Below are 27,012 nucleotides of genomic sequence, written 5' to 3'. Positions count from 1 at the left end.
GAGAGTGTCACGTACCATTAAGGGGTGAAACGCTACAAATCTAAGTTCCTCTGTTTTCCAAGGTGTTCCTTTCTCACCCTCCACTTTTCAAAGGACGAGATGGGGAAACTGTAAGGTGATCTTATCCCTTAGTCAGACAATAGGAGACCACATCAAAGCCAATTAGAGTTGTTGTGGTTTTACACAGGCCCTACAGTATATACAGTATTCATGTGTACAGGAAACCATAACACGCTCAGTAGGAGAACGGTCAGCAGCACTGCGTGTGTAGGCCTATGGGAGTGTTTTGCATGGCGGGCTAGCTATTGGTTTAAGTGTTGGTACTCTTTAGTAGTAGTGAAATACATCAGTGAGTGCATACACACACCCCACTCAAATCCACCATCACCGTCTCGGGACCTAGTTAAACGGCTAGGGGGTGGGTCCATGGTCAGTCAGCGCACAACACTGTATCTCTGTATCTGCATGTCCTTAATTCTTGATGATGTGCAGGCCTTGGGCAGTGTGTGTGATGGAGAGGGAGAACGCCCGCCTTCCGAGTTGAAATTATCGTGCGGGCCAGGGCCTCTAAAATGAAAAAAATATCAAAATCACGTTGTGTCCCCAGCAGCAGCTGACGAGCTCTGGCGCTACCACTGAGCCGAGGTGACACCACGGTGACACCCAGCCACAAAGAGGGGCCAGATGTATAGGCCACAATGTGTCACTGGGTAATCGGCAGCTTTTCTACTGCCCGGTAAAGTAATAGCTAATCCCATGCCGAGGAACTAGTTAGCATTCGTTGACATTTACCTATTGGCTTGCTTCAGTCAAGCTTGGCCATTCTGGTCATCTTTCATAAACACATGGAATATACAATGTACTTAGATAGATGCCTTTTCAGGGGAGGGCAGTGAAAACTCTCTGTTACCCTGGATGCATTGCACCTCTTTGCACACCTGAACTCCTTTTAGATGCGGAACATCTTAAGTGAGGGATCAAATCATTTTATGCTACTTTTCTCCTTTTAAAAAAAAAGAGAGAGAGAGTGGGAGAGAGAGAGAGAGACTAAAAAAAACAATCTCATCAAGCAGGAGGCCGTTTGCTTAGCAAGAGCTGACAGTCTTTGTGTATGTAAATGAAGAATTTAGACTAATGGAGTTGAACCATTTCTAATTTTGTGATGGCAAGAGGATTTTGATTGAAAGTAATTAAGCAAGCTAGCTGTAAAATTAATTAAAGCAAAAGGAGGGGGGGGGGACTTTTATTGGATTGGATAGCGATATAGCTGCTGTCAGGCAGAGGGACAAATGGGGGTGACCTGGATTCTCTGCCCTCCCTCCTCCCACACAAGACTTTTATGTCACTTTAATCTCCTGAGAGCGGCTGGTGTGCATTTGTTCGAAATAATCAAGGAAATATGGTCAGAAATTGTCAGCTTTCAGATCTAATTTACCTGACAGCCTCGCAAGTGAGTGGGTGTGTGTGCGTGTGTGCGCGCGCATGGCAGATCTTCCTCTTGTTTTTACCCCTCTCAGCTCTCTGGAAAATGCGTTTGACAGTCTTGAAACGTCTTGGTTTGTTGTCGGGGAAGAAAAGGAGGCAAGGCACTTGGTGGGGTTAACATGGACGTTTCAATGAAGCAAATTCATCCCAGCTTAACACCTCTGTCGTTTATACACATGCACACGCACACACACACACACACGCATCATTGTTTCAGTGCCATCCTTGCCTCGCAACTCCAAACTTTCTGCTTGAACTACCTACCATGGTTGCTCTGCTTTCCTTGAGTTTCCAAGTAGCAAAGGAGCAGTAGATGCATGCTCTGCATTGCTACATTATACTGTAGTTTATATGCTACTTACATATATCATACAATAACCCTACTAATATCCTACGGCATCAATCTGACTGTGCTCTGTGTGAGAGTGATATTAAATAAAAAAGCACTACAGGGCACCTTGGCTTCCAGAGTGGGTGAGAGTCACACTTCTTCCTCTCCTGGGTTGGAGATTTTAAGTGGCGTTTGTGACACAGGGCCTACGCCCCACATGGCACTCTATTCCCTACGTAGCGCACTACTTTTGACCAGAGCCCTATGAGTCCCGGGCCAAAAGTAGTGCACTACATAGGGAATAGGGTGCCATTTGGGACGCAGAGGGTCTCGGCATGGTCCTCCACACCCCCTAAAGAGACACTTAATTACAGACTAGCCCAGCCGGTGCTGCTAGGACTCCCCACCCACCGTTACTGCTGCTACCGCTACCACCATGCACCGCTAGAGCCACTCTCCAGGCACAAGGGCCTCTGGGAAGCCGAAATGCCGTAGGGCGACCGGGGGCCCCCCTAACAGGATTAAAACGCCCTCTAAAAATAGGGCCTGAGCGCCTTTCTCCCCCTCTCCACCAGGCTCATCTGCCCTGAGGATCCCCCCTCCACCCCTTCCCCCCTAAAGCTGGCCCCACCCGGATCCCGTTTTATCAATCCATGTAATAAAAGGTGGAACAAAGAGCTTTCTCTCCCCCTTTCTGTAATTAGAAGTGGGGCTCTCCAGAGGACTGACATTCCTTGGGCCCTAAAACATGGTTCCCCCACCTCCCCCTCATCTCGCCACTGCTCATCCATAACACGGCTTGTGCCGATAATGTAAATGCAGTCTGCTAAGGGCTAACCAGCCCTTAGCAGACATTTGCTATAGTGTTATCAGAGTGCTACAAATGAAGGTTACATTTAAAGTGATACATTATTAACCCTAATTGATTACTTATAACACGTATATGTTCACTGTCACCTCCAGTTTCACTCCTTACTGGTGTGTGTGCCAAATCGCTTCTGTCACTGGCCCCCAGTCTAAAACGTTAAGTGTCAACCTATACTGTTAACAAAACCGTCGAAACCACCTGAATTGAGAATATCAGGTATATCCTGGTGTGTATTGCTGTTGAAGTGAGATTGAGAGAGAGACGCGAAAGAGAGAGAGAGAGAGAGAGAGAGAGAGAGAGAGAGAGAGAAAGCCGCGTTCACAGCCAGTCACGCTTTAAAGAAAAATGTGTTTTATACAATATGCAAATTTCCGGGTCTTTAAGTGACAGGTTGATATGTGATTAAAGGACAATTAGAGTGCTGGAAATAAGCGACGGCAGACGGGTCAAGTGCTGAGCTGCCGAGCTAAAAGGTAGCAGACTATTGAGGAAAAACATTCATGGGGGACGCTAGAAACAGGACCCAAAACAAATTAGATGCAAGAAAATGGTTAGCATAGTCTGCCAATAAACCCAGAGAAAGAGGGAGGGGGAGAAAGGGAGCGAGAAATGGAGAGAGGAAGATCGAAGTCCATTCTGGTCCATATACCATATGAAAGTGATGCGTCAATTTTACTTCCGTATTCCTCGTTGGCTAAGAATGCATCATCAAAGTCATAAAAATGTGGTCATTTAATATATACGCTCAGGGGCCAGTTTATTAGGTAAACCCATCTAGTAACGGGTCGGACCCTCTTTGCCTCCAGAACAGACTGAATTCTTTGGGGAATGGATTCTACAAGGTGTGGCATTCAAACGTTGCTCAATTGATATCAAGGGACCTAATGTGTGCCAGGAAGACATTCCCCACACAATTACTCCACCGCCACCAGCTTGTACCGTTGACACCAGGCAGGATGGGGCCATGGGCTGCTCACACCAAATCCTGACTCTGCCATCAGTATGACTCAACAGGAACCGGGATTTGTCGGACCAGACAATGTTTTTCCACTCCTCAATTGTCCAGTGTTTGTGATCGCGTGCCCACTGGAGCCGCTTCTTCTTATTTTTAGCTGATAGGAGTGGAACCCGGTGTGGTTGTCTGCTGCAATAGCCCACCCGTGGCAAGCACTGACTAGTTGTAAGTTCCGAGATGCCATTCTGGACACCACTGTTGTACTGCGCCATTATTTGCTTGTTTGTGGCCCGCTGTTAGCTTGCACGATTCTTGACATTCTCCTTCGACCTCTCTCGTCAACAAGCTGTTTTCACTCACAGGACTGTCGCTGACTGAACGTTTTTTATTTGTCGCACTATTCTCGGTAAACCCTAGATAATGTTGTGCGTGAAAAGCCCAAGGAGGCCGGCCATTTCGGAGATAGTGGAACCTCCGCACTTGGCACCAATGATCATACCACACTCAAAGTCGTTTACAGTTGAAGTCGGAAGTTTACATACACTTAGGTTGGAGTCATTAAAACTGGTTTTAATGACTCCACAAATGACTCCACAAACCCAAAACGTTTGACCCAAATTAAACAATTTAATTACAAATACTAATTGAGTGTATGTCATTTCTGACCCACTGGGAATGTGATGAAAGAAATAAAAGTGGAAATAAATCATTCTCTACTATTATTTTGACATCCTAACTGACCTAAAACTTAATTTTTACTAGGATTAAATGTCAGGAATTGTGAATAACTGAGTTTAAATGTATTTGGCTAAGGTGTATGTAAACGTCTTACTAAATTGTTTAACTTGGGTCAAACGTTTCGTGTAGCATTCCACAAGCTTCCCACAATAAGTGACAAAGCTGGTGTAACTGAGTCAGGTTTGTAGGCCTCCTTGCTCGCATAGGCTTTTTCAGTTCTGCTCACAATTTTTCTATGGGATGCAGGTCAGGGCTTTGTGATGGCCACTCCAATACCTTGATTTTGTTGTCCTTAAGCCATTTTGACACCACTTTGAAAGTATGTTTGGGGTCATTGTCCATTTGGGAGACCCATTTGCAACCAAGCTTTAACTTCCTGACTGATGTCTTGAGATGTTGCTTCTATATATCCACGTAATTTTCTTGCCTCACGATGCCATCTATTTTGTGAAGTGCACCAGTCCCTCCTGCAACAAAGCACCCCCACAACATGATGCTGTCACCCCCGTGCTTCACCGTTGGGATGGTGTTCTTTGGCTCGCAAGCCTCCCTCTTTTTCCTCCAAACATAACGATGGGCATTATGGCCAAACAGTTCTATTTTTGTTTCATCAGACCAGAGGACATTTCTCCAAAAAGTACGATCTTTGTCCCCAGTGCAGTTGAAAACCGTAGTCTGTTTTTTTTATGGCGATGGCTGGAGAAGTGGCTTCTTCCTTGCTTAGCAGCCTTTCAGGTTATGTCGATATAGGACTTGTTTTACTGTGGATATAGATACTTTTGTACCTGTTTCCTTCTGCATCTTCACATTGTCCTTTGCTGTTGTTCTGGGATTGATTTGCACTTTTCGCACCAAAGTACGTTAATCTCTAGGAGACAGAACTTGTCTCCTTCCTGAGCGGTATGACGGCTGCGTGGTCCCATGGTGTTTATACTTGCGTACTATTGTTTGTACAGACGAACGTGGTACCTTCAGGCATTTGGAAATTGCTCCCAAGGATGAACCGAACATGTGGAGGTCTACAATTGTTTTTCTGAGGCTTTGGCTGATTTCTTTTGATTTTCCCATGATGTCAAGCAAAGAGGCACCGAGTTTGAAGGTAGTTCTTGAAATACATCCACAGGTACACCTCCAATTGACTCAAATGATGTCAATTAGCCTATCAGAAGCTTCTAAAGCCATTACATCTTTTTCTGGAATTTTCCAAGCTGTTTAAAGGCACAGTCAACTTAGTGTATGTAATCTTCTGACCCACTAGATTTGTGACACAGTGAATAATAAGTGAAATAATCTGTCTGTAAATAATTGTTGAAAAAATGACTTGTGTCATGCACAAAGTAGATGTCCTAACCGACTTAACAAAACTATAGTTTGTTAACAAGAAATTTGTGGAGTGGTTGAAAAACAACTTTTAATGAGTCCAACCTAAGTGTATGTAAACTCAATTCATCTGTAGTTCAAATTAGATTTTGTTAACTTTTTTGTCTTACTTCTTTTGTGTCAAATATTTGAATTGAATTCATTGGGTATGAGAAAATCAATACAATCAATATAGAAATATCATTTTATATATCTTAAATTACGTGTTTTCATGAATTTGATGATAATGATAATAATCTTGAAGCGTATTCAAAATACCTGGGACATGACCCAGGAAGTACAGTATGACTGAAGATGAGGTCACTTGCACATCGTATTGCAATACCACGTGCAATACCATGTGATCTATTTGGTTCCAGTGCTTTCACTCGATTTCATTGGGCACATTTTCAACGGTCACTCAGCCTATTCATGACATCACCTTGTCCTAGTACGAGTAATGTCCTTAACCCCTTCATCTGAGGCCAACACGTGGTCCTGACCCAGCCCTGGTTCACTCCACTCCCACTTCTACAACTTAGGGAGGTATTGCCTTTGTCCCAAATGGCACCCTATTCCCTATGTAGTGCACTACTTTTGACCAGCCTGGTTAAAGGTAGTGCACTACATAGGGATAAGGGTGCCATTTGGGATGGAGCCATGGTCTTGAGGTATTGTCTCTCTCTCACTCTCTGTGCACACGAGCCGAGACATAAAAGGGCTTGCGCCGGTTCTGGCAACAGATGGCCTTGTCCCCATAATCCCCTTTGATGCTGCGGTGGGCAGTTGCTCCTGAACATCTCGTGGAGCCAAATCTCCCCAGCAAACTTGAGCTACTTTTCCTTTAACTGACCCCAATTGTCAAGGAGCTGGCAGCTGTCAGAGTTGGTTAAGTGTGTCTTTGCTGGGAGACTGAAGGCCACAGGTTCCTCTCTCTCTCTCTCTCTCTCTCTCTCTCTCTCTCTCTCTCTCTCTCGCTCTCTCTCTCTCTCTCTCTCTCTCTCTCTCTCTCTCTCTCTCTCTCTCTCTCTCTCTCTCTCTCTCTCTCTCTCTCTCTCTCTCTCTCTCTCTCTCTCTCTCTCTCTCTCTCTCTCTCTCTCTCTCTCTCTATTGGCGAGCGGCAAGAGAGAGCCTTCCTTTTTGTTGTCAGTTGTGTCGGGTACAATCCACGGTTAAGGCCTGACTGCGAAAGCACGTTGACCTGGGGATTCCTACTTCAAGTCCATTACTCCGTCCCTCTTTGGAGAGTAAGTGATGGACAGTAGGAAGGTTCCCAGGGTGCAATATTGTGGGCACAGATGGCACGTGTTCAGCTAAGAGGCTTGGATTTCATCAAGGGCTAACCTTCATTATTGTCATTTGTAAGAAATCAGAGTTGTTGTTTCTCTAATTCATGTCTTGGTTACTGTAATGTACGGTGTTTCAAGGGACGAACATAATGTAGGCTATGTATTTTCATCGTAAATTCTGTGGTTTGAGAATTAAGTAACAAAAATGTGGAAAGAGAATATGTGTATGAGTAAAAGGCAATATCCGTAAAGAAATATGTAGGTTTTCTATTTTCGTACCTGTTGTCTCTTTTGTCCTTTTCCAGTATTTCCTGTCCTCTTAGCCATCTAAATGGGTGCTTAAGTTTAGAGAGCTGTCCATTTGCAGCCTATGCTGATGAAATAAGTTTGGTTGCTCTAAAGAAAGTGGTTCTCCGATAAAATCCCACGTTAGCAAAGAGCTCACTAATGGAATTTTTAAAATAATTTAACGAGTTCTCTTAACCTTCCTCTCCACATCTTCACTTAAAAGTAGATCGGTGCTGTCAGGATTCTGTATTCCGTTCTAAACACAGATATTGGAATATTGGGGGACCAGTATGAACATGTACTAGTGTAAGTCGCTCTGAGTAAGAGCATCTGCTAAATTACTGACATATAAATGTAATATACTTGGGTATTTAGGCAGTTATAGGGATCGTGAGAAAGAGCAGTCCATTGCTTGATGTGACCTTATATTTGTATTTGGTTTTCAAAGCATTGGAAAAGATACAGGAAACACAGGTCCCTTTTGACTGCAATGCCTGGGTACAGACTTGTCCCTTTGATTCAATAAGAAATCACTCAGCCTTAATGTTTGAGTGTGCTAGCACCATTATCACCTTTAGCTCTTATTAATTCTCCTCTGTAAATAGAATCAGGGATGAACTTTGTCTTAACCCGTGACGTTTGCAATTTCCCTCTCCCCCTTGCTTGAAGCCCAATTCACAGCCTTCTAATCAGTGGACAACTGTTAAACTTCTACTTTGTAAGTAGAGACGATTGATTGTGATCGCATATTCCGCCATGAAATGCCAGTGTTCGGAAACCAACAGGATGCAAAAATGTGCCCTTGCGGGCTGTACGATTTTGGAAGACTACCTTTCAATCATGTATTGTTTTATCATGTATTGTTGTATTGAACACACAGGGTAATCATCAGTGAAATTTGCTCACGTTTCAGTAGGACTGCCTTCCAAAGTGCACCCTATTCCCTTCATAGTGCACTACTTTTGATCAGAGCCAAAGTAAAAAAGGTCCCCGGTCAAAAGTAGTGCACTATATTGGGAATAGAGTGCAATTTGGGACGTAGATTAGGTCTTCTGAGATGCAAATACGTAATAGCTAATGGGATTCTGGGATTTTTTTCTCCCAAGGCGTTATGGGGCTGGCAGCTGAACTTGAACAGGACTCAGCGCATGATGCTGAGTCGTGTGCAGGACTATTTCAAGACTGAAATGCGATTGTTTTAATACTTTAATCCACCTGTCCTTGGCATTCGGGATGTTGCAGAACTCGCCTAATTATTCCAGTGCCCTCTATCCATACTGTGGAATATCATTCAGTAGGGCACCCCCCCCCCTCCCTCTGAAATGCTTATTATTTCAGGCATTGTCATGAAATAGGGCTTTTTCTTCAGAAAACAGGCACATGATGATTGTCCTCCTTCAGATAAAATGAAGTATTGTCTGTTTGCTTCTTTGAGAGTTTCTAACGGCTAATAAACTTAGTTCCCCATTTCTCTACATGAACCTAATGGAAATGTTAAAAATGCATGCTAACGTAGAAGCCCTGAATTATTCCCAGAGCAAGTGATTAAACATCCAGAAAGTGCTCAATCCTCCCAGGTTTCAGCCACGGTAGTATGCAAACACAAATATTTTATTTTCATTAAAAAGCCCTCCTCTCCCTATATCCACCAACTGCCCCACCCTTTCACACAAAACCCCAAATACACAAAAGTGATTATTTTAATTGTTGCCCAGGAATGGATTTGTCTTGACTGGATGCTAATCTGTCAGGGCCTGGTTGTCAATTGCGAGTCGGGGACACCAGCAGTGATGGCTGCCCAGTGCAGTGATAGCCCCCTAAGGGACAGTTAACCCTCAAATCTCCTCCCTCTCTCCTTTCCTCTCCACACCATCCCAACCCCCTGTCTAGCCCAGCTGCCTGAACCCATGGTGGCACTGAGAGGTGTGGGAGGGGGGCTCGGGTCGGTGGTGTGTGTGTATTGGAGGGGAGGGTTATGAGATCAGGGGGCAGGAGCTTGATAGTAATGCTTGTTGATGGTTTCAGAGATACTTCATTTCAGAAACAGGGGCCTCATTAACTGCAGTCTTCATCAGCCGGCGAGCGGGCACATTAGGGGTCCACAGGAAGTCAGAGTACAGCAGGAGAGTGCATTAGGGAAGCATGGAGAGAGAGAGACGCTCTTTTCCCCCCTGCGTTCCTTCCACGTTTCTATATCTTAATGTACCTTTCAGAGGAATTCAAACAAGGGTCAATAATGATGCATTATTCAAGCAGTGTCCCTCCCTTAATTGTGCTTTTTAAAGCCTTGGACATTGACAGCATCATGGTTTACTGCCCAGTACATCTGGGGCACAGATCGGCCGGATGATGGTTCACTGTGTGTGTGTTTCAGTGGATACTTGACTCTCGTCATTGTAATTAGCTGGTGCATAGATTGACAGACAGGCAAGTGAGGGGTTAAGAAAGAGGCCCAACTGGACATCTACCCCAGTCGTCTGTCCTGATGACCCCATTTCCCGGAGACATTAGTCTCGGAGACCAACCTTAGCACTTTTCACAACAATGGATGTTAGAATGCTCTTCGTTTCAATTGAAATTGTAAATAACTTGCTAATATGTATTTGTGTGACATTATATTGTCCTATACTGCATATGGCATATTAACATGTATTATTTATATGAAACTCTTACATTTATTGTGAAGTCTTTTGTTAAAGCTGCTGCCTTTGGGGATCCATAATAAGTACAATATAAATACAAAGGTCTGGCTGAGTTCAAAAGCCAAGTCCAAATGCCCAAACTAAAGCAAACAGTGCCTTTTCAAGCAGGAAGTGTTGGGCCCTGATCAGTGCAGTGTGAGCGTATTGCTATTAGAGATCTAGCCAAATGCAGGCTATAGTGTGGGAATGTTTAGTTTGGGACAGAAGCCTGTTATTTTTGCCACATTGATGAGGGGGGAGGACAAACTGCAAGGATAGCAAAAAAGTTCCTAACTTTTATTCAAAGCCGCCATGCAATGTTTTGCATCACACGATACATACCATCCAATCGTATTAGTCTTATTTTAGCTACAAATGATAAACACATAAACCCTGTTTGTCTGTCATCAGGTGGTAATATTTATATTTATCGGCTTAGGGGAAGCATCGACAAACATGTTACACACCTGCAATTTTACAGTACATGGCTCTGCAGTGTGGTGTCAAGGAGGTGAGCCTGTACAGTACCGTTTTGCCGGGAGACAGAGAGAAACACTGTAATTACTGTCTTGCGATTCATCTAGTCTACTGCATAAAATAGTGTTTATCCAGTCTACCATGTTTCTGTCTTTGGCCGAGGGAGGGAGGGAGGGCCGTGTTTTGCACAATAGACAGCCAGGGCAATCAGGAGAAGAATCGTGACTCCGAAACGTTCAATCTATCTGCTCTCAGTTCGGTTATACGACGCCTGGAAAATGAGCTGCCCCCAACCCCCCCTTTTCCGACACACCCACACACAAATAAACATAAAAGGCTAATTTGTTAGCGCCCTCATTTCGGAGGCCCAAGCAGCGGAATATTGTGGTGGAAAAGTAATGCTTTGTCAAATGTTGACATGTGTACCAAACACAGGGCCCTCAGTGCTAGTGGCAGCCCTGCATTGGGAGAGAGGAGAGGGGTCCAGGCGAGGCACGCTGTCTGTCTGTCTGCCGGCACATGAAGTGAAAATGCTTTGAAATGAGATTAGCCTTCCAACCAACTCAGCCTCCCCTTATGCTACTGTGCATAATTGGAGATGAGTGCGTGTGTGTGTCTGTGTGCAGGGATGAACTGGGACCAGAAATCGGCCAGGGCATTTCTGACACACCAGCCCATTTTTCACCTGAAGGCCCCTTTTGCGTAAAACCCTCAATGTGGACAGGCCCACTGGGCTAAAAATGGACCAGCCCATCTGGCATTCACTAGAATTCCTCTATGACCAGTTCTTCCCTGTCTGTGTGTTAACATGTATGTGCGCGTGTACAACAGACCCATTGAAACGGTGGACATATTTAGTATAAACATTTGAAGTGTGGAAGTTACTCTCGTAGGGTGACAGGTCTCGTAGGGCAGTCATATGATGAAGACTGAGAACATTTTCTTTGTTTTTAATTGATGTTGTCTCTTTTGGTGAGGGACCATGTCTCTCTCTTCTCATCCATATAGCTCCACCTTTTGTCCTCCTCAATGTCCATAAGGGCCCTCACCACAGTGTCTGTGACATATGTATAGAAAGACCTTTGTAGGCCCCTTCAGAAGCCATACTTCCTGCCACTAAACCTCCACTTACCTTGGTACAGGTCAGGGTGACACTGGACAAGGGGAGGGTAAAGTCCCCCCCCCAAAAGAATACAAATTGAGAAACAACAAGCAAGGTCCTCCTAATACACGAGCACTGTGCAATATGCTGATGTTTTCTTTTGCACACTGTGTTTGCTAAATTGCCTTTGACTGTGTGCATCGTTAATGAAACTTTATGTCCTTGTAGAGAGGACAGCAAGTCCGTTCCAGTTAGGACCGGGACCATCTTCCCCTGTCTGGCTTTTGTAAGACATTTTTATTATTTTTTTTATACCCGTCCTTATGAATAAATGAAGCACACAAAGCCATTTTTTTCCATATTTGTGTAAATTGCTTTAAAAGCATTTTATCATGTCATAAAAGAGAGCAATTGATCTGCCGAGCTTAGCCCATTGGACAGCTGTGTGTTTTGTTAATGGCCACTTTGCTCCGAGCAGCTTATTAAAACATTTATATATAAATGCTAAAATTGCATAAATTATTTAAGCACAAAGTAAGCATTTTTTTTGTTTTGGTCAGGTTACGGGTGGCGGGGGGGTATTAGTATGGAGATTTGCTTTACTTTATTATCTCCTGAAATATATTGTAAAATCTCTGCTCAGACACATACAGTGCCTTCAGAAAGTATTCATACCCCTTGACTTTTTCCACATTTTGTTGGGTTACAGCCTGAATTGTTTTATTCATTAAATTGACATTTATTTTGTCACTGCCCTAAACACAATACCCAATAATGTCAAAGTGGAATTATGTTTTTCCAAATGAATTAAAAAATGAAAAGCTGAAATGTATTGAGTCAATAAGTATTCAACCCCTTTATTGAGACAAGCCTAAAAAAGTTCAGGAGTAAACATTTGCTTAACAAGTCACATAACAAGTTGCACGGACACAGTCTGTTTGCAATAATAGTGTTTAACATGATTTTTTAGTGACTACCTCATCTTTGTACCCCACACATACAATTATCTGTAAGGTCCCTCAGTCGAGCAGTGAATTTCAAACACAGATTCAACCACAGACCAGGAATGTTTTCCAACGGCTCGAAAAGAAAGACACCTAAAGCAGACATTGAATATCACTTTGAGCATGGTGAAGTTATTAATTACACTTTGGATGGTGTATCAATACACTCAGTCGCTGCAAGATACAGGCGTCTTTCCTTACTCAGTTGCCAGAGAGGAAGGAAACAGCTCAGGGATTTCACCATGAGGTCAATGGTGACTTTAAAACAGAGTTTAATGGCTGTGATAGAAGAAAGCTTAGGATGTATCAGCAATATTATAGTTACTCCACAACACCAACCTAATTGATGGAGTGAAAAGAAGGAAGCCAAAAACATGCATCCTGTTTGTAACAAGGCACTTAAGTAAAACTTAAACAAATGTGTTAAAGCAATTAACTTAATATATACAAAGGGTTATGTTTGGGGCAAATACAACACATTACTGAGTACCATTCTCCATATTTTCAAGCATAGCGGTGGCTGCATCATGCTATGGGTATGCTTGTAATCGTTAAGGACTGAGGAGTTTTTCAGGATAAAAAATGCATGGAATGGAGCTATGCACAGGCAAAATCCTGGAGGAAAACCTGGTTCAGTCTGCTTTCCACCAGACACTGGGAGATTAATTCACCTTTCAGCAGGACAATAACCTAAAACACAATGCCAAATCTACACTGGAGTTGCTTACTAAGAAGACAGTGAATGTTCTTGAGTGGCCAAGTTATAGTTTTGACTTAAATATACTTCAAAATCTATGGCAAAACCTGAAAATGGTTGTCTAGCAATGATCAACAACCAATTTGACAGAGCTTGAAGGATTTTGAAAGTAATAATGGGCAAATGTTGCACAATCCAGGTGTGGAAAGCTCCTAGAGACTTACCCAGAAAGACTCACAGCTGTAATCGCTGCCAAAGGTGCTTCTACAAAGTATTGAGTCAGGGGTGTGAATACTTATATGAATTGAACATTTTTGTATAAAAAATACATTTTAAAAAGCAATAATTTCAGAAAATACGTTTTCACTTTGGAGTATTGTGTTTAGATGGGTGAGAAAACAACAACAATTGAATCAATTTTGAATTCAGGCTGTAACAGAACAAAATGTAGAATAAGTCAAGAGGTAAGAATACGTTCTGAAGGCATTGTATGTGTCCTCCTCAGCACACTCACACATGCAGAGGGAAAAAAGTATATATTTTTTGATGACTTCGTTTCAGCAACCACGGAATGTCACCCATATCCTGGTTGATTGTACTTTCGAGTTTTATGATGTTTTTTCATTGATTTGTTTCCCCGGCGCAGCTGCCGACCTCTATTGAGGGACGAACGTAATCAGCGCTGACGCAAATTAGATGGTTATTCGTTTCGAAAATTGACAGAAAAACAATAAAAAAGATGAAATGCTCCCAAATCAATAGATATAATGAAATTCAAATAATCCGAGAGATGAGGTCTCCATGGCAACTGATAATGTGGAAAAGAAAACAATTTAATAAAGGACAGACACGCTTTGAAAACAGATTGGGGGGATAGCTGTAAAGCGGGGAGAGGAGAGCAGAGGAGAGAGGGAGGGAGGGGGCGAATGGAGAGACGGAGGGAGAGGGGGGATGTTTGTGGCTGTAGTGGTCGGTCCATAGCTTGTTTCCCCTCCCGCGTGTGAAGGATCTGTGTCTGTCCCAAGGACACGGGAATAATTAGAAAAGCTTTCAGGCCAGAAAGTGCAGATTCAGGTTTTAATACACAAAATTATTTCATGGGCAGTGAATCGGAAAACCATTTGTTGGTGACCTTCCTGAGAGCCCCCCCCCCCTCTCTCAACCCCCGGTACAGGGCAAGATGGAGGCTGCGTGGCAGTGCAGCCTGAGTTATTGCATATTTGTATTTTTATAGTGGCAGGGGGAATGGAGTTGGTGAGGGGGTGTGTGTGTGTGTTTTGGTGGGGTGGGGGCCAGGGGGGTGGGAAGGTGTCAGATAGAGCTTCACTGAGGTGGGGGCATTGTGTGTGTCTGTGTTTGTGTGTGGCTGTTGGGTCCGGGTTGCTGGCAAGAGGGAGGCAAGGGAGAGACAGAGCATAGGAGAGAGAGAGAGAGAGAGAGGGAGAAAAGGGGAAGTTGCAGATCTGGCTGTATTTACAGATCAGTTGTCAAAAGAGCCATTTAAGGGGAATGCAACCATCCTTGCATAATGGCAGGAGAGGTGTCTGTTTATTAAAAGGGAAAGACAACGGTAAAACACAGAGAGTCAAACAGGGTTTTTTATTATTGAAGACAGAGCAGCCAGGGAGGGGGTGTCAAGGGAAAGGAGTGGGTGTGGAGGGACTTCATTCTAGTCTATGGAAGGTATGTTTTAGGTGCCTTTTCACTCTGTTCACTTGTTACAGGGAGAATCATGAGATGACTATGGTGGCATTTTATTTATTTGAAAACATTGTTGTTGCAATCTCTATTTATGCAACTTATTTGTCTGTTGCAACCGGTAATTCAAACGCAAACAATGATAAGGATCGATAGCCTACTGAAAGTACGATAAGGATCGATAGCCTACTGAAAGTACGATAAGGATCGATAGTCTCTTGAAAGTACAATAAGGATCGATAGTCTCCTGAAAGTACGATAAGGATTGATAGCCTACTGAATGTACAATAAGGATCGATAGCCTACTGAAAGTACAATAAGGATCGATAGCCTACTGAAAGTACAATAAGGATCGATAGCCTACTGAATGTACAATAAGGATCGATAGCCTACTGAAAGTACAATAAGGATTGATAGCCTACTGAATGTACAATAAGGATCGATAACCTACCGAATGTACAATAAGGATCGATAGCCTACTGAAAGTACAATAAGGATCGATAGCCTACTGAAAGTACAATAAGGATCGATAGCCTACTGAATGTACAATAAGGATCGATAGCCTACTGAATGTACAATAAGGATCGATAACCTACCGAATGTACAATAAGGATCGATAGCCTACTGAATGTACAATAAGGATCGATAGCCTACTGAAAGTACAATAAGGATCGATAGCCTACTGAATGTACAATAAGGATCGATAGCCTACTGAATGTACAATAAGGATCGATAGCCTACTGAATGTACAATAAGGATCGATAGCCTACTGAAAGTACAATAAGGATCGATAGCCTACTGAATGTACAATAAGGATCGATAGCCTACTGAAAGTACAATAAGGATCGATAGCCTACTGAATGTACAATAAGGATCGATAGCCTACTGAATGTACAATAAGGATCGATAGCCTACTGAATGTACAATAAGGATCGATAGCCTACTGAATGTACAATAAGGATCGATAGCCTACTGAATGTACAATAAGGATCGATAGCCTACTGAAAGTACAGCGTTTCTTTTCTTTTCAAAGTGCCAAACCAAATTCACTCCTATATTACCTCATTACCTTATCAACAAAAGTGTCTCGACCTTCGTCCTCTTAGTTTAACATCCGTATCCCATTATTTAACATCCTATTTCTCTAATTGCTCATTGTCAACGTATTGGAGACTCCCTGAAAGGGCGGTGCACAAGCTTGTCTGTCAAATGTGCTTACCTTCCATTTTTGTGTCATTAAAAGCGTTTGTTTGAGTCAAATAAAGGGCGATACACCCTCTGTTTAAACAATGCCAACCGCACGTCGTCCAGGATATCGTATCTTAACAACAGATAATCTTATCCTGTTCCACCCGAGCAATAAAAGAAAAGACGCCTGCATCATAAGGCTTTGGCTGATAATCCCCCCCCCCATTATTTGAATGACGGATGAGCTTAATTGGGACCTTTGTATTGCCTCAATACACGCTCGTAAAAATAGTTGAGCAATATTTCATATAAACTTGTAGGATCAGATTCTGTTGTTGTCAGCAACGTCCCTTCCCTTAATGAGAATTGGGCTGAAATCACACTAAAGATATAAACTGCCTGGCACTCATATAGGACATCGTTCGTCTCATATCATATCATTAAGAGCCTTGTTTATGGTTCAATTGCAAGCACATCGATTAACAATAGCGTGTCTATCTTATCTTTTTAGTTTTAGACTTATGTTAATGGTCAGTTGTAGTCCAGCGCTTGGTGTTGAAGGAATAGTTCCCAAAAAAGTATCATGATCACAGTTTTTGTTCTTTCTTGAAAACTTGACTGCTGACGTACCATGTTTTGGGATTTTATTAACAGTGGACTAATTAACAAAATACTAAAATATCGCTTTAATTTGGGCCTAAGATATTTAATTCCAGACTTTGACTGTCTTGTAGTTTACTTTGTCTCTTGCTTTTCTGTAGCAAAGCAACAGCAGCCCTCATTGTAATGAGTAAGTACTGGGGATTTGGCATTCTCTAGTGGGCCAACTAATATTCTCCCAGTGCTAGAAGTGCCCCACAAGTAAGAGAGAAACTAGAAATTCCCCACTGTAGAATTACAGAGAGCTTTCAGATTTAGCGTGCCTGTGTCAATGAAGGGTGTTTTCTTTTCTGTGTTTTTTTCCTAAATCAATCTCCCGGGGACAAAAAATGGATTGAGACCTGAAACGTGAGACCTGATAGACGTTCACTTTCACTGTAGGGGAGAGTGTGTGTGTGTGTGTGTGTGTGAGTGTGTGTGTGTTTGTGTGTTTGTGTGTGTGGCACATGTGATCAGTATCAACAACAGCCGTAGCAGCAGTAGTCGCTGTGAGTGTGTGTTTCTGTGTGTCTGTGTGTGTGTGTGTGTGTGTGTGTGTGTGTGTGTGTGTGTGTGTGTGTGTGTGTGTGTGTGTGTGTGTGTGTGTGTGTGTGTGTGTGTGTGTGTGTGTGTGTGTGTGTGTGTGTGTGCGCGCCTGCCTGCTTCCTCCCTCCTCCGGCTGTTGGCTCTCACTGATACAGTGTAACTCAATCTGTGCCACCACACACACACACACACCCACACACCACACACACACACACACACACACACACACACACACACACACACACACACACACACACACACACACACACACACACACACACACACACACACACACACACACACACACACACACACCACTATGGGGGCTGTGCCAGGATTGAGCCGGGCCAAATAGGGCTGAACAGGGCCAGGGAGCAGGCCATGAGTTTACCACCCACTACCCACCTGCCACACACACACACACACACACACACACACACACACACACACACACACACACACACACACACACACACACACACACACACACACACACACACACACACACACACACACACACACACACACACACACACACATACTCTGCACGGCACAGGCTCTCATTGTAAGCAGTGACAAGATGACGCTGGTTAAGTGGCTCCTCTCTCTTCCCTGGGCCTGCTTTTCCCACTGTAGCTGTGGGGTGGAGAGGGTGGTGAAGGACCCCTACTGGTTAAGTGGGTAAACTCGCACAGCCTTGACATCTGTGCTGAGGGAGGGAGGGGGGGGAGGTGGAGAGGGGAATGAGAGCGAGAGAGAGACAGAGAGAGTGTGAGAGAGGAAGATAGAGAAAGAGAGAGGGGAGTGAGAGAGTACAGCCCATGCAGGCATTGAGCCGGTTGAGGAGAAGGAGGGAAAATGCCTTGCTTTGTGGAGAGAATTCTTCCAGAGCAGGAGGGAGAGGTGAGACATAACACAGAGGGCGGTCTCCTGCCAGGTAAGACACTCTCTCTCTTTCTCTCTCACACACAACACTCTCTCACAGACACTGGGGGTAAAGATACGTTGAGGTACACAGGTCTGGTACTGGTGGCTGTCAGTGTGAGGCACGCATGTGTAGTGACGGGAGGGGAAGGGGGAGGGTGCGTGTGCGTTCGCGTGTGTGTGTATTTGTTTTCAAGTTGTTATAAAGATTCTTGTTGTATAAGTTAGACTATGTAAGACCTGTATATTTCACCAACAAAGAGTATTTTCAGAATTGGCCAAAAGTGATTGAAGTTATGGAATGTGACTGGGTTAAATTCTTTTTGGGGATAAATGTTTGATGTTTAGTCAGTGTTACCTCTGTATTCCACAGGTGTACTTCTAACTAGATGACACTGTTTAACTTTTTAAAGGATTACATACAGTTTACATAGCCAATGGTTATCATTTACATTCATTAATAATGAAAGAATGTTTGCCGTTTTCAGCAACATTCACAGGCTATTGGGACACAATAACAAAAAAATCTAGAATTTCGCGACAATGTTTGCTAAGCTAAAGTGAGTGACTTGTGCTTTTGGGCTAGATGTATCACTGTGTTTACTGGTGTACGGAGGAAAGTTTGTCAGCGGAGGGGTTTTCTACAGCTTCGGGTGCAAACAGTGTCTGTGGAGACCGTGAAGGACTCCTTTCTCTCTGTCCCTGCAGACAAGTATATCCTCCTCTAGTACAATAAAATGGTCCCCTTTTGGTTAAATAAATACTGGGTCTGTGAACCTAAACAGATTTGCATGTGGCCCTCTCGTTCTCCTCTCTCTCTCTCTCTTTCTTTACTCCTTCTCCTCCTCTCTCTCCCCCTCTCTCTCCCCCTCTCTCTCTCTCTCTCTCTCTTTCTTTACTCCTTCTCCTCCTCTCTCTCCCCCTCTCTCCCCCCTCTCTCTCTTTCTTTACTCCTTCTCCTCCTCTCTCTCCCCCCTCTCTCTCCCCCTCTCTCTCTCTCTCTCTCTTTTCTTTACTCCTTCTCCTCCTCTCTCTCCCCCTCTCTCTCCCCCTCTCTCTCTTTCTTTACTCCTTCTCCTCCTCTCTCTCCCCCTCTCTCTCTGTTGCTTTCTCTCTCTCTCCCCACACACACTACATGGGCCTGACATCCCTCGACGAGGCCCTCACTCGACGAGGCCCTCAGAAAAGAAACAAGAGACAGAAGTTTGTTGGCTTTTATTTTCCCAATGGTTGTTTATTTGTTTTGATAACAAAGCAAACAGGCTGAAGGTGAAGTCACACAATTTAATTTGTCTTGCGTTACCGTGGCGATGTGGCAACCGTTCTTCCATCCCAGGAGGACTGCTATGGTTGCAGCTTGTGTGTGTGTGTGTGTGTGTGTGTGTGTGTGTGTGTGTGTGTGTGTGTGTGTGTGTGTGTGTGTGTGTGTGTGTGTGTGTGTGTGTGTGTGTGTGTGTGTGTGTGTGTGTGTGTGTGTGTGTGTGTGTGTGTGTGTGTGTGTGTGTGTATGATTTTACTAAGCAGATATTTCCCCCTCTGTTTTCACTCTGACCCGGTAGGAGGTTGATGACTGAATTGTGGAGTACATGTTAACAGTAACTGGTGATTTATAGAAATACTTAGGGGAAGTGAGGCCGCACAGACTGGAAGGAAAAGCATAAAGCCTTTTAAGTTAATGCAAAAATACAGCCTTTTAAGTAATAATTGTTGTTACTACTGGTGAGCCAGGGTGGGCTAGAAGTTTGAGGTGAAGTATGTGTGTGAAGACCGATCTCTCTCTACTCTATTGAACAGAAGTCTCATTTTGGTCCTTCCTCATTTGACAATTTTACCTAATTTTCACTTTTTAATACCTGTTTCTGTGCAATTTGCTTCAAACTAAAACCATTCCATTTTTGGTGTACCGGTCAACTACAGTGCTACAAAGCTTTTGGATGAACTACTGTACTGCAACAAGTGTGCTCCTATTGATGTGTAGAAAGCTGCGTAGCTACAATCCGTCACAAAACCTGCATGCAATTTCAGAGGAATCAGGCTCTTTCCTCCTTTTGGCTCTTGAATCCCCAGATATTATCTACTTGGGGAAATATGCTACTATTCAAGTACTGTTTAAAGATTCAGGCCACTTGAATGTGCTCTACAGTTAGATTCTTTTATTTTTTCATTCTTCCTTTTGTGGGGTAAGGAAAAGTGCTTACCTAGGAAGAGGGATGTCTTTTATTTTTTCAAGCCACCTTTTAGACTGAGTGAAATGTTTCCCCCAGTTCGCTCACGGACAACTTTATTTCTTACCAGGGATTTAACACTCACTCAGTCCCCCCATAAATACAGCGTCCCTCGGCTCTTAGCTAACCATAACTCATCCCGCTAACTCTCTGGCTAACTAAACTCAAATAACAGAGCGGAGCTTGTTTGTATTTTGTCTCCCTCTCTCTCTCTCTCTCTCTCTCTCTCTCTCTCTCTCTCTCTCTCTCTCTCTCTCTCTCTCTCTCTCTCTCTCTCTCTCTCTCTCTCGCTCTCGCTCTCGCTCTCGCTCTCTCTCTCTCACCTGATTAGTAAGGGATGCTGAGGTGCAGAATCTCTCTGACTACTTACTATCGTCTCAACAGTTGGCCTTCTGTTGCTCCTCTGATATCTTTGGCCCCACTTGTGGACCAGGTTTTCGGGAGAAAATGCACATTTGAACAAGAGCCAATGCAATCTCCTGGAGGCTATTTAGAGTGAACCTAATGCTCAGGGAATGAACGTGACAACACGGGAGAAATATGGACGTCGTCTTTACATGTCGTGACCCGGCTCAGACCTTTTGATATCTCTCAATGAAGATCTCTTTGTATGAAGCAAAGTTGAGTTGAGAGCCTAGCTTTCTAGGCACCTGTTGAAGGCCCCAGTCCATGGAGTGGGGGAGACAGTTGAAAAACATATGCTTAGCTGCCAGTTGCTATTTAGGCCTGTCTTCCTGACAATCTTCCTGAATATCAGTTGAAATCATACGAGCAGAGAATTTCAGAGGACAAGTAGAAATGTTTACTGATCTCGTGCTGATCGACAGGTTGGAAGAGACATAGTTTTTCGCCGAGCTGCTGAATTGGTTATGATCTTCTCTGCCTGTATCTTCTGTTCTCAGCCGTTAGTCCCACTGGTTGGCAAGAGCTGACACTGACAACTCCTCATGCATCTGAAGGCCTCTTTAAAGTCAACATCGCACATTTTGATGTCTCGTGGCGGCTCCTCGTGTTTTGTTGTATTTGCGTCTGAAAACAGGGGCTTGCTTGGAGAAATCCCCCTCCTCAGTGGCACGGGGAGGCAGATCCCTTTCTGTCTCACTCTCCTCCTCTCCTCCGCACTGTCCTTCTCTTTTTGATCTCATCATCAAATCTTTCTTATGACTGACACTCGCCGGAGAGCGGCTTGGGAAATGCGCCCGGGGAAGAAGACGTTTGAGAAAATGCGCCCAAGCAAGCCATCACCTTTGATAAAGACGCGGATTCCAACAGGGGAGGGGGAAAAAAGAACATTGTTAGTAATGAAAATGGCATCCAAGAAGGCAGCACTCCTCTCATCTCAACCGATTACATTAACCACGTACACACAGAGTCAGTTGCATTTTGACAACATTTGGAAAATAATCAATTGAAGTATAGGCCTAGATATCAACACATAAGAAATCATTTATAATGTTGAAATAGTTTAAAATCAAAATGTTCATAAAATAATATTTAATATGACTCGTAGTTGATATGTCTGTGTTTTGGAGCATTGAGCGAATGGCTCCTAGGCAGTGCGGTGAGGTAACTCCGGGCCATGCTTACCGGCTCCACAGTTTGGCGGAGACCCCGGGGATTGATGTCTGTGGACCTGTGGGATCCTACTGTACCTTTATTACACATCAGCTGGGTACCAAACTAATTTGATAAAATGCCACTTAATCGCTGGCACACCGTCAACTGTGTCACCGGCTGGTAAACTGACTGGCACGGCATTCGAGTGTGTATCGCACAAGAAGGAGGAAAAGAATAGAGGAGGGGGTGCAGGAGAAAAGAGGAGAGCACCAGAGATGTTAGCTTTAGTAATTGCTACCTCCATGGAGGAGCAGGGGAGAGGACAGTGAGGCAAGCTTACAGAGAGGGCCCTGTGCACAGATAATAATGGGGTAGTATTGCAGCTCTGACAGTGTTAATATTAGAGCGTGCAGAGCGTGTTTCTCTCTCTCTGTGCGTGTGCGTGTGCGTGCGCGTGTGTGTGTGTGTGTGTGTGTGTGTGTGTGTGTGTGTGTGTGTGTGTGTGTGTGTGTGTGTGTGTGTGTGTGTGTGTGTGTGTGTGTGTGTGTGTGTGTGTGTGTGTGTGTGTGTGTGTGTGTGTGTGTGTGTGTGTGTGTGTGTGTGTGTGGAGATAGGGTGCCTCTGATATTTACCCTGCTGGTAAGACTGTCAAGCCCACCTGACAACACAGTTTACCCACCCGGCTGTCACCCCCGCCTCTCCCTGCCACTGTAAGACACTCTCCGAGCGCTCCAGTACGTCCTCGCCCTCCTTCCACACAACGCAACTGGGCTGGGATCAGCTATCAGCACCCATACTCATCTTCCTCTCTTCCAGAGAGGGGGGGAAGAAAGAAGAAAAGGGAGCACGGGCCAACTTCTTTGGCTTTTTCTTTCTTCTCTCTTTCTTTTCGTCTTCTATTTGAAGTTTGCGAGGCACTTGTTAAAGCCTGGCTGCATCCCGACACACTGAGAAAGGTTATGAATATGCATCAAGGCACCATATGGCTCCCCTAGCGCTGGGACTAGGTGTGTCCAGAAGGTAGAGCGGGCGTTGATGCATTATTCGCCATTCAAATTACAGATGCCGGTGAGAATCCTGCAGGAAGTTAGAAGTACTAGTTCGACACCACTTTAGACAGGGTAGAGCGACTACAGTACCTATGGTACTAAATGGCGTGAAGCAACAGTAACGCAAAGCTGTGGATGAGCACAGTGGAGGGCCTAGGCTGCAATTCGGTTCTTTTTTAACAGAGTTCCGACCTGTACCCTGCCACCTGACACGAGTGTGATTAAAAGTGATATTTCTGACACGTTAGGATACGCACGGGAAGTAACCTTCTCTAAAGCGTTCATTATTAGATGCATGACAGACCTGAATATTTATAAAATAGGCTTTAATAATTAATAACAGCAATCTGCTACCGTAATTCATCAGATTTGCACTTCAACGGAGTATCCGTTTTCACTTTAAAATAATAATAAGAGGAATATTAATGCTGCAGAAATGTAAAACGGGCAGCTGTATAGCATTCAAACATGCAAGCTTCAATGTTCAGTTTTGTGGTGTTTTACATTTTTTTTGTATCTATAATTATTTATTCAACATTACGTTACAACCAACAACACTATCCTTTCTCAAGACCTATGTGTTTGATGCTTGACATTTTGTCAGTTGTTTCTGGTGAAAGAAGCAGATGATGTTGAGAAAATTCAGGAAACCAGGTGGGTTTTGGTGTAGAATGCAAAAGGAGTTGTTGTGGTTTTTATCAAAAGCATATTATTTGTTTGAGTCAGCTAGCAACACTTCCTTTTGTAGCCTATTCTGTGTCTTGGACCAAAATAGAAGGCTCTTTTTCTCTGTAAAGCAGCTTTATACCCGCCTCATGGTTTCACAGTCACTTTTTGTTTCAATGCGACTTTCAAATCCAACCAAGACACATTGTTCTTTCAACAAAACTCTCAAAGACATGACTTTTCTGTTTTAGGTGAAATAGAAACATTTAGTTCTTCCTTTACTTCTACCTCTAGTTTAGTTTTAACCTGTGTTTAACTGTAGAACAGCGTGTTGTGTTGTTGAATTGTTTTACTCTACCCATTTGAGCTGAACTGTGTAAACATGTTTCATGTGTGTAGAAGTGTCACTGTACATATTTGAGAGTGTGTGTGTCAGAGCCTGTGACGTGACCTACAGCCAGTAGTCAGAGGAGCAATGTGATTGGAGGGTACCATGTTGTCTAAGGGCCTGCAGCCACCTCAGACTCTCTCTCTCTCTCTCTCTCTCTCTCTCTCTCTCTCTCTCTCTCTCTCTCTCTCTCTCTCTCCCTCTCTCTCTCCCTGCCGACTGAAACGTACACTATCGAACCCTGTTGTCTTTCTAACAACTGACAAACCCTAGCTGTGACTACACTCACCTCAGCCCCGTGCTGTCAGAGGTAAATAAGAGTCAACATACTGCAGTGTTCACTGAGGGGACCCATCTCTCTTTAATATGCTCTCTGCATCCACACCCCAGGCCCCAGATTGGGATTTTCCACCATGAGACTTTCCACCAGTGTTTGGTCTACTGGCTCAGACTTTTGTGTTTCGTTAGTGAGGCCCAGAAAAAGAGACTTAGGCAAGCTTAAATGACAGGAATATCAATTCCCTTCAACCAAATATGATACTCATGGTCTTACAAAGAAGACTATTTCTCTTTCCCTAAATATCTTTGACTGCACTGTATGCGAAGGGAAAAACTTAAAAACATTTTTTTTTTTTACTGAAAGCGTAAATGATAAATACCTTTCGCAGGCTTTCCTTTTACACAGCTTTCGCCGTTCAGATAGAGGCTACAGTAAAGCTACAGTAAAGGTCTTATTGTATATTTAGGTAGCTACCTGTGCTAGATGACATTTAGGGGGCACCTGTGATTCATTCCGCCGCACTTAAAATCCAAAAGAGGAAAAATCTGTCAAGCAGAGCAAATGCTTTAATGGTGGCCAGGGATCAATGTTGTCAGCGCAGGCATCCTATCTGGAAATGTACGCTTTTTGGTTCATGTCACCTCCTCCCTCACTCACAGTCTCTCGTCTCAAGGAGATCGGCAGGAAATCTGATGTGAACAATCCGAAGTAGGCCGAATTTGAGGAAATTGCTTGAAAAACATTGACTTGCTCTCCCTCGAACACTCACATACACACACACACACATGAACGAGGCCCCTTGTATCTGAAAAACAAATTTGAAAAGTAACCTTGGAAATCAATTAAGCCGTCCCGGGAGCTGTAACGTTTCCTTGAGAAAGACCACCTCCCATTTCTCTCCTCCCCCCACACTCACACTGAGTTGGTACTGGCCATTAAAATGCTGCCATATGCAACGAAGAAGCATTGTCAGACTCACTCGGTGTGGGCCTTTATTCATATATTTTTTTTAGCTGCAAAGTGCCTTATAGGCTGTCAAAATGTCTTAACAGTCTTGTTAAAGAAATGCCACAACTCATTTCAATGTAATGTTATTCATATGGCTGGTGTGAGAGGGGGCATGTCTGAACATCTAAACAGGCCTGCTTTTTAGGTTTCACATTAGGGGGTTATCTTGGAGGCCTTGTCATTGATTGACATTATCTGGCCTGACAGGGCCTCATATCAAGGTTAACCTCATGGACAAAAGCAAAGCGCCACCCGGACACACACACGCACACACAAGGCCCTCTCCCCTCCGACTTCCTGTCCAATGGGTGTGTGAGAGAAAGAGAGCGAAGGTGTCCAGGCCTCATCTGCGCGTGTGCGCGTGTGTATGTCCGTGCACCCGCAGTGGAGATTTCCGCACTCTTAATTGATAACTAATGGAGCGTCTTGCGCTGGGTTTCCCCTAGAGGACAGGCCCTCCTGATGGCAGTGGTAGGGGTGGGGAGGGGGAAGAGACTGACTTACTCAGCAGTGTGGTGCCGGAACCCGGTAAATTAAATATATCCCCAAAGATAATGACTTGGAGTGACAGACACCAGTCTGTCTGGGGGGCCTCCCTCTCTCCCGACCTCTCCAGCCGTGTGCCCTCGCCGTGGAGAAGAGCCTGCACTAACCCCCACAAGCTTCTGCACACACACACACACACACACACACACACACACACACACACACACACACACACGCACACGCACACGCACACGCACACGCACACGCACACGCACACACACACACACACACACACACACACACACACACACACACACACACACACACACACACTCACCCTCTCCCTTCCCACAAGCCTTTGCAACAAAAGCAAAAAAAGATCCCCGTGACTAAAATACAACTCAAGCAGTTAATCTGTACAGATATTAGCTCAAGGGCCCTCAAGTGGCGCACTGAGCTCGAGCCCCATTCTTCCAGCATATTACCCACACTGCCCCGGTGCGGCTCGCCGTGGTGCCAACCATCACACACTGCCGCCATGAGGGAGAGCCAGAATCGTCGCCTCGCCCACGCTAATTTTGACTTCTTATTCGGTTGTTGGTTTTTATTTAGAGACTCCCGATTTGTGGTCTAGCTCTCTGGAACACAGAGAAATTGTCTTTATTTGAAACTACAGTGCCGGCTGCTAGGACAAATGTTATGTGCAATTTTAGAAAGGTACTGTAGATGTCAGTCTGCTACGCCACTAGCTGAGGAATCACCCTCTGCGGCAAACTGAATATAAAGTTAGCTGTTTTGGTTCTTCTTGCCTGTCAGAATGGCTCACGTCACCCATGTTATTTTCCTTGTCTGATAAACCGTTTGGCTCGTCTGTTTTTTGTTCTAGAAAATGTCTGTAATTACCGTTTGTGATCGAGCCAGGGGGCATATTTGTCCTCCCAAAAATGCAATGTTACTGCCTGATTGCACCCAAGTTCAGCGTCTTTCCCCTTCCGTTTGCACTCAAGATATACATTGTTTTCCGTATCCCTTGTCCTGCTTCCCGAGAGAGTGTGTGGGTGTGTCAAGACTCGTGTGTGTGTGT

General features: G+C 44.2%; 1 protein-coding gene across 8 annotated transcripts in view; it reads left to right on the top strand.

Moving 5' to 3' along the window:
* The window catches only part of casz1 (castor zinc finger 1), a 259,395-nt gene that overhangs the window by 181,269 nt on the left and 51,114 nt on the right, over window positions 1–27,012 (top strand). For 4 of the 8 annotated variants that reach the window (XM_046343849.1, XM_046343847.1, XM_046343852.1 and 1 more), the window contains exon 1: window positions 18,126–18,282. The exons of 2 other annotated variants lie outside the window; for them this stretch is intronic. In XM_046343849.1, coding sequence (XP_046199805.1) covers window positions 18,204–18,282 — 79 coding nt within the window. In that variant the 5' untranslated portion in view covers window positions 18,126–18,203. Of the gene's footprint in view, window positions 1–11,801; window positions 11,860–18,125; window positions 18,283–27,012 lie in introns of those variants that run through there. 2 more of the 8 variants (XM_046343851.1, XM_046343853.1) reach the window with 2 other exon arrangements.

The sequence above is a fragment of the Oncorhynchus gorbuscha genome, linkage group LG03, assembly GCF_021184085.1.
Source record: "Oncorhynchus gorbuscha isolate QuinsamMale2020 ecotype Even-year linkage group LG03, OgorEven_v1.0, whole genome shotgun sequence".
Taxonomy (NCBI): domain Eukaryota; kingdom Metazoa; phylum Chordata; class Actinopteri; order Salmoniformes; family Salmonidae; genus Oncorhynchus; species Oncorhynchus gorbuscha.
Note: the sequence above shows the minus strand (reverse complement) of the source record. Positions and strands in the feature narration are given on the sequence as shown.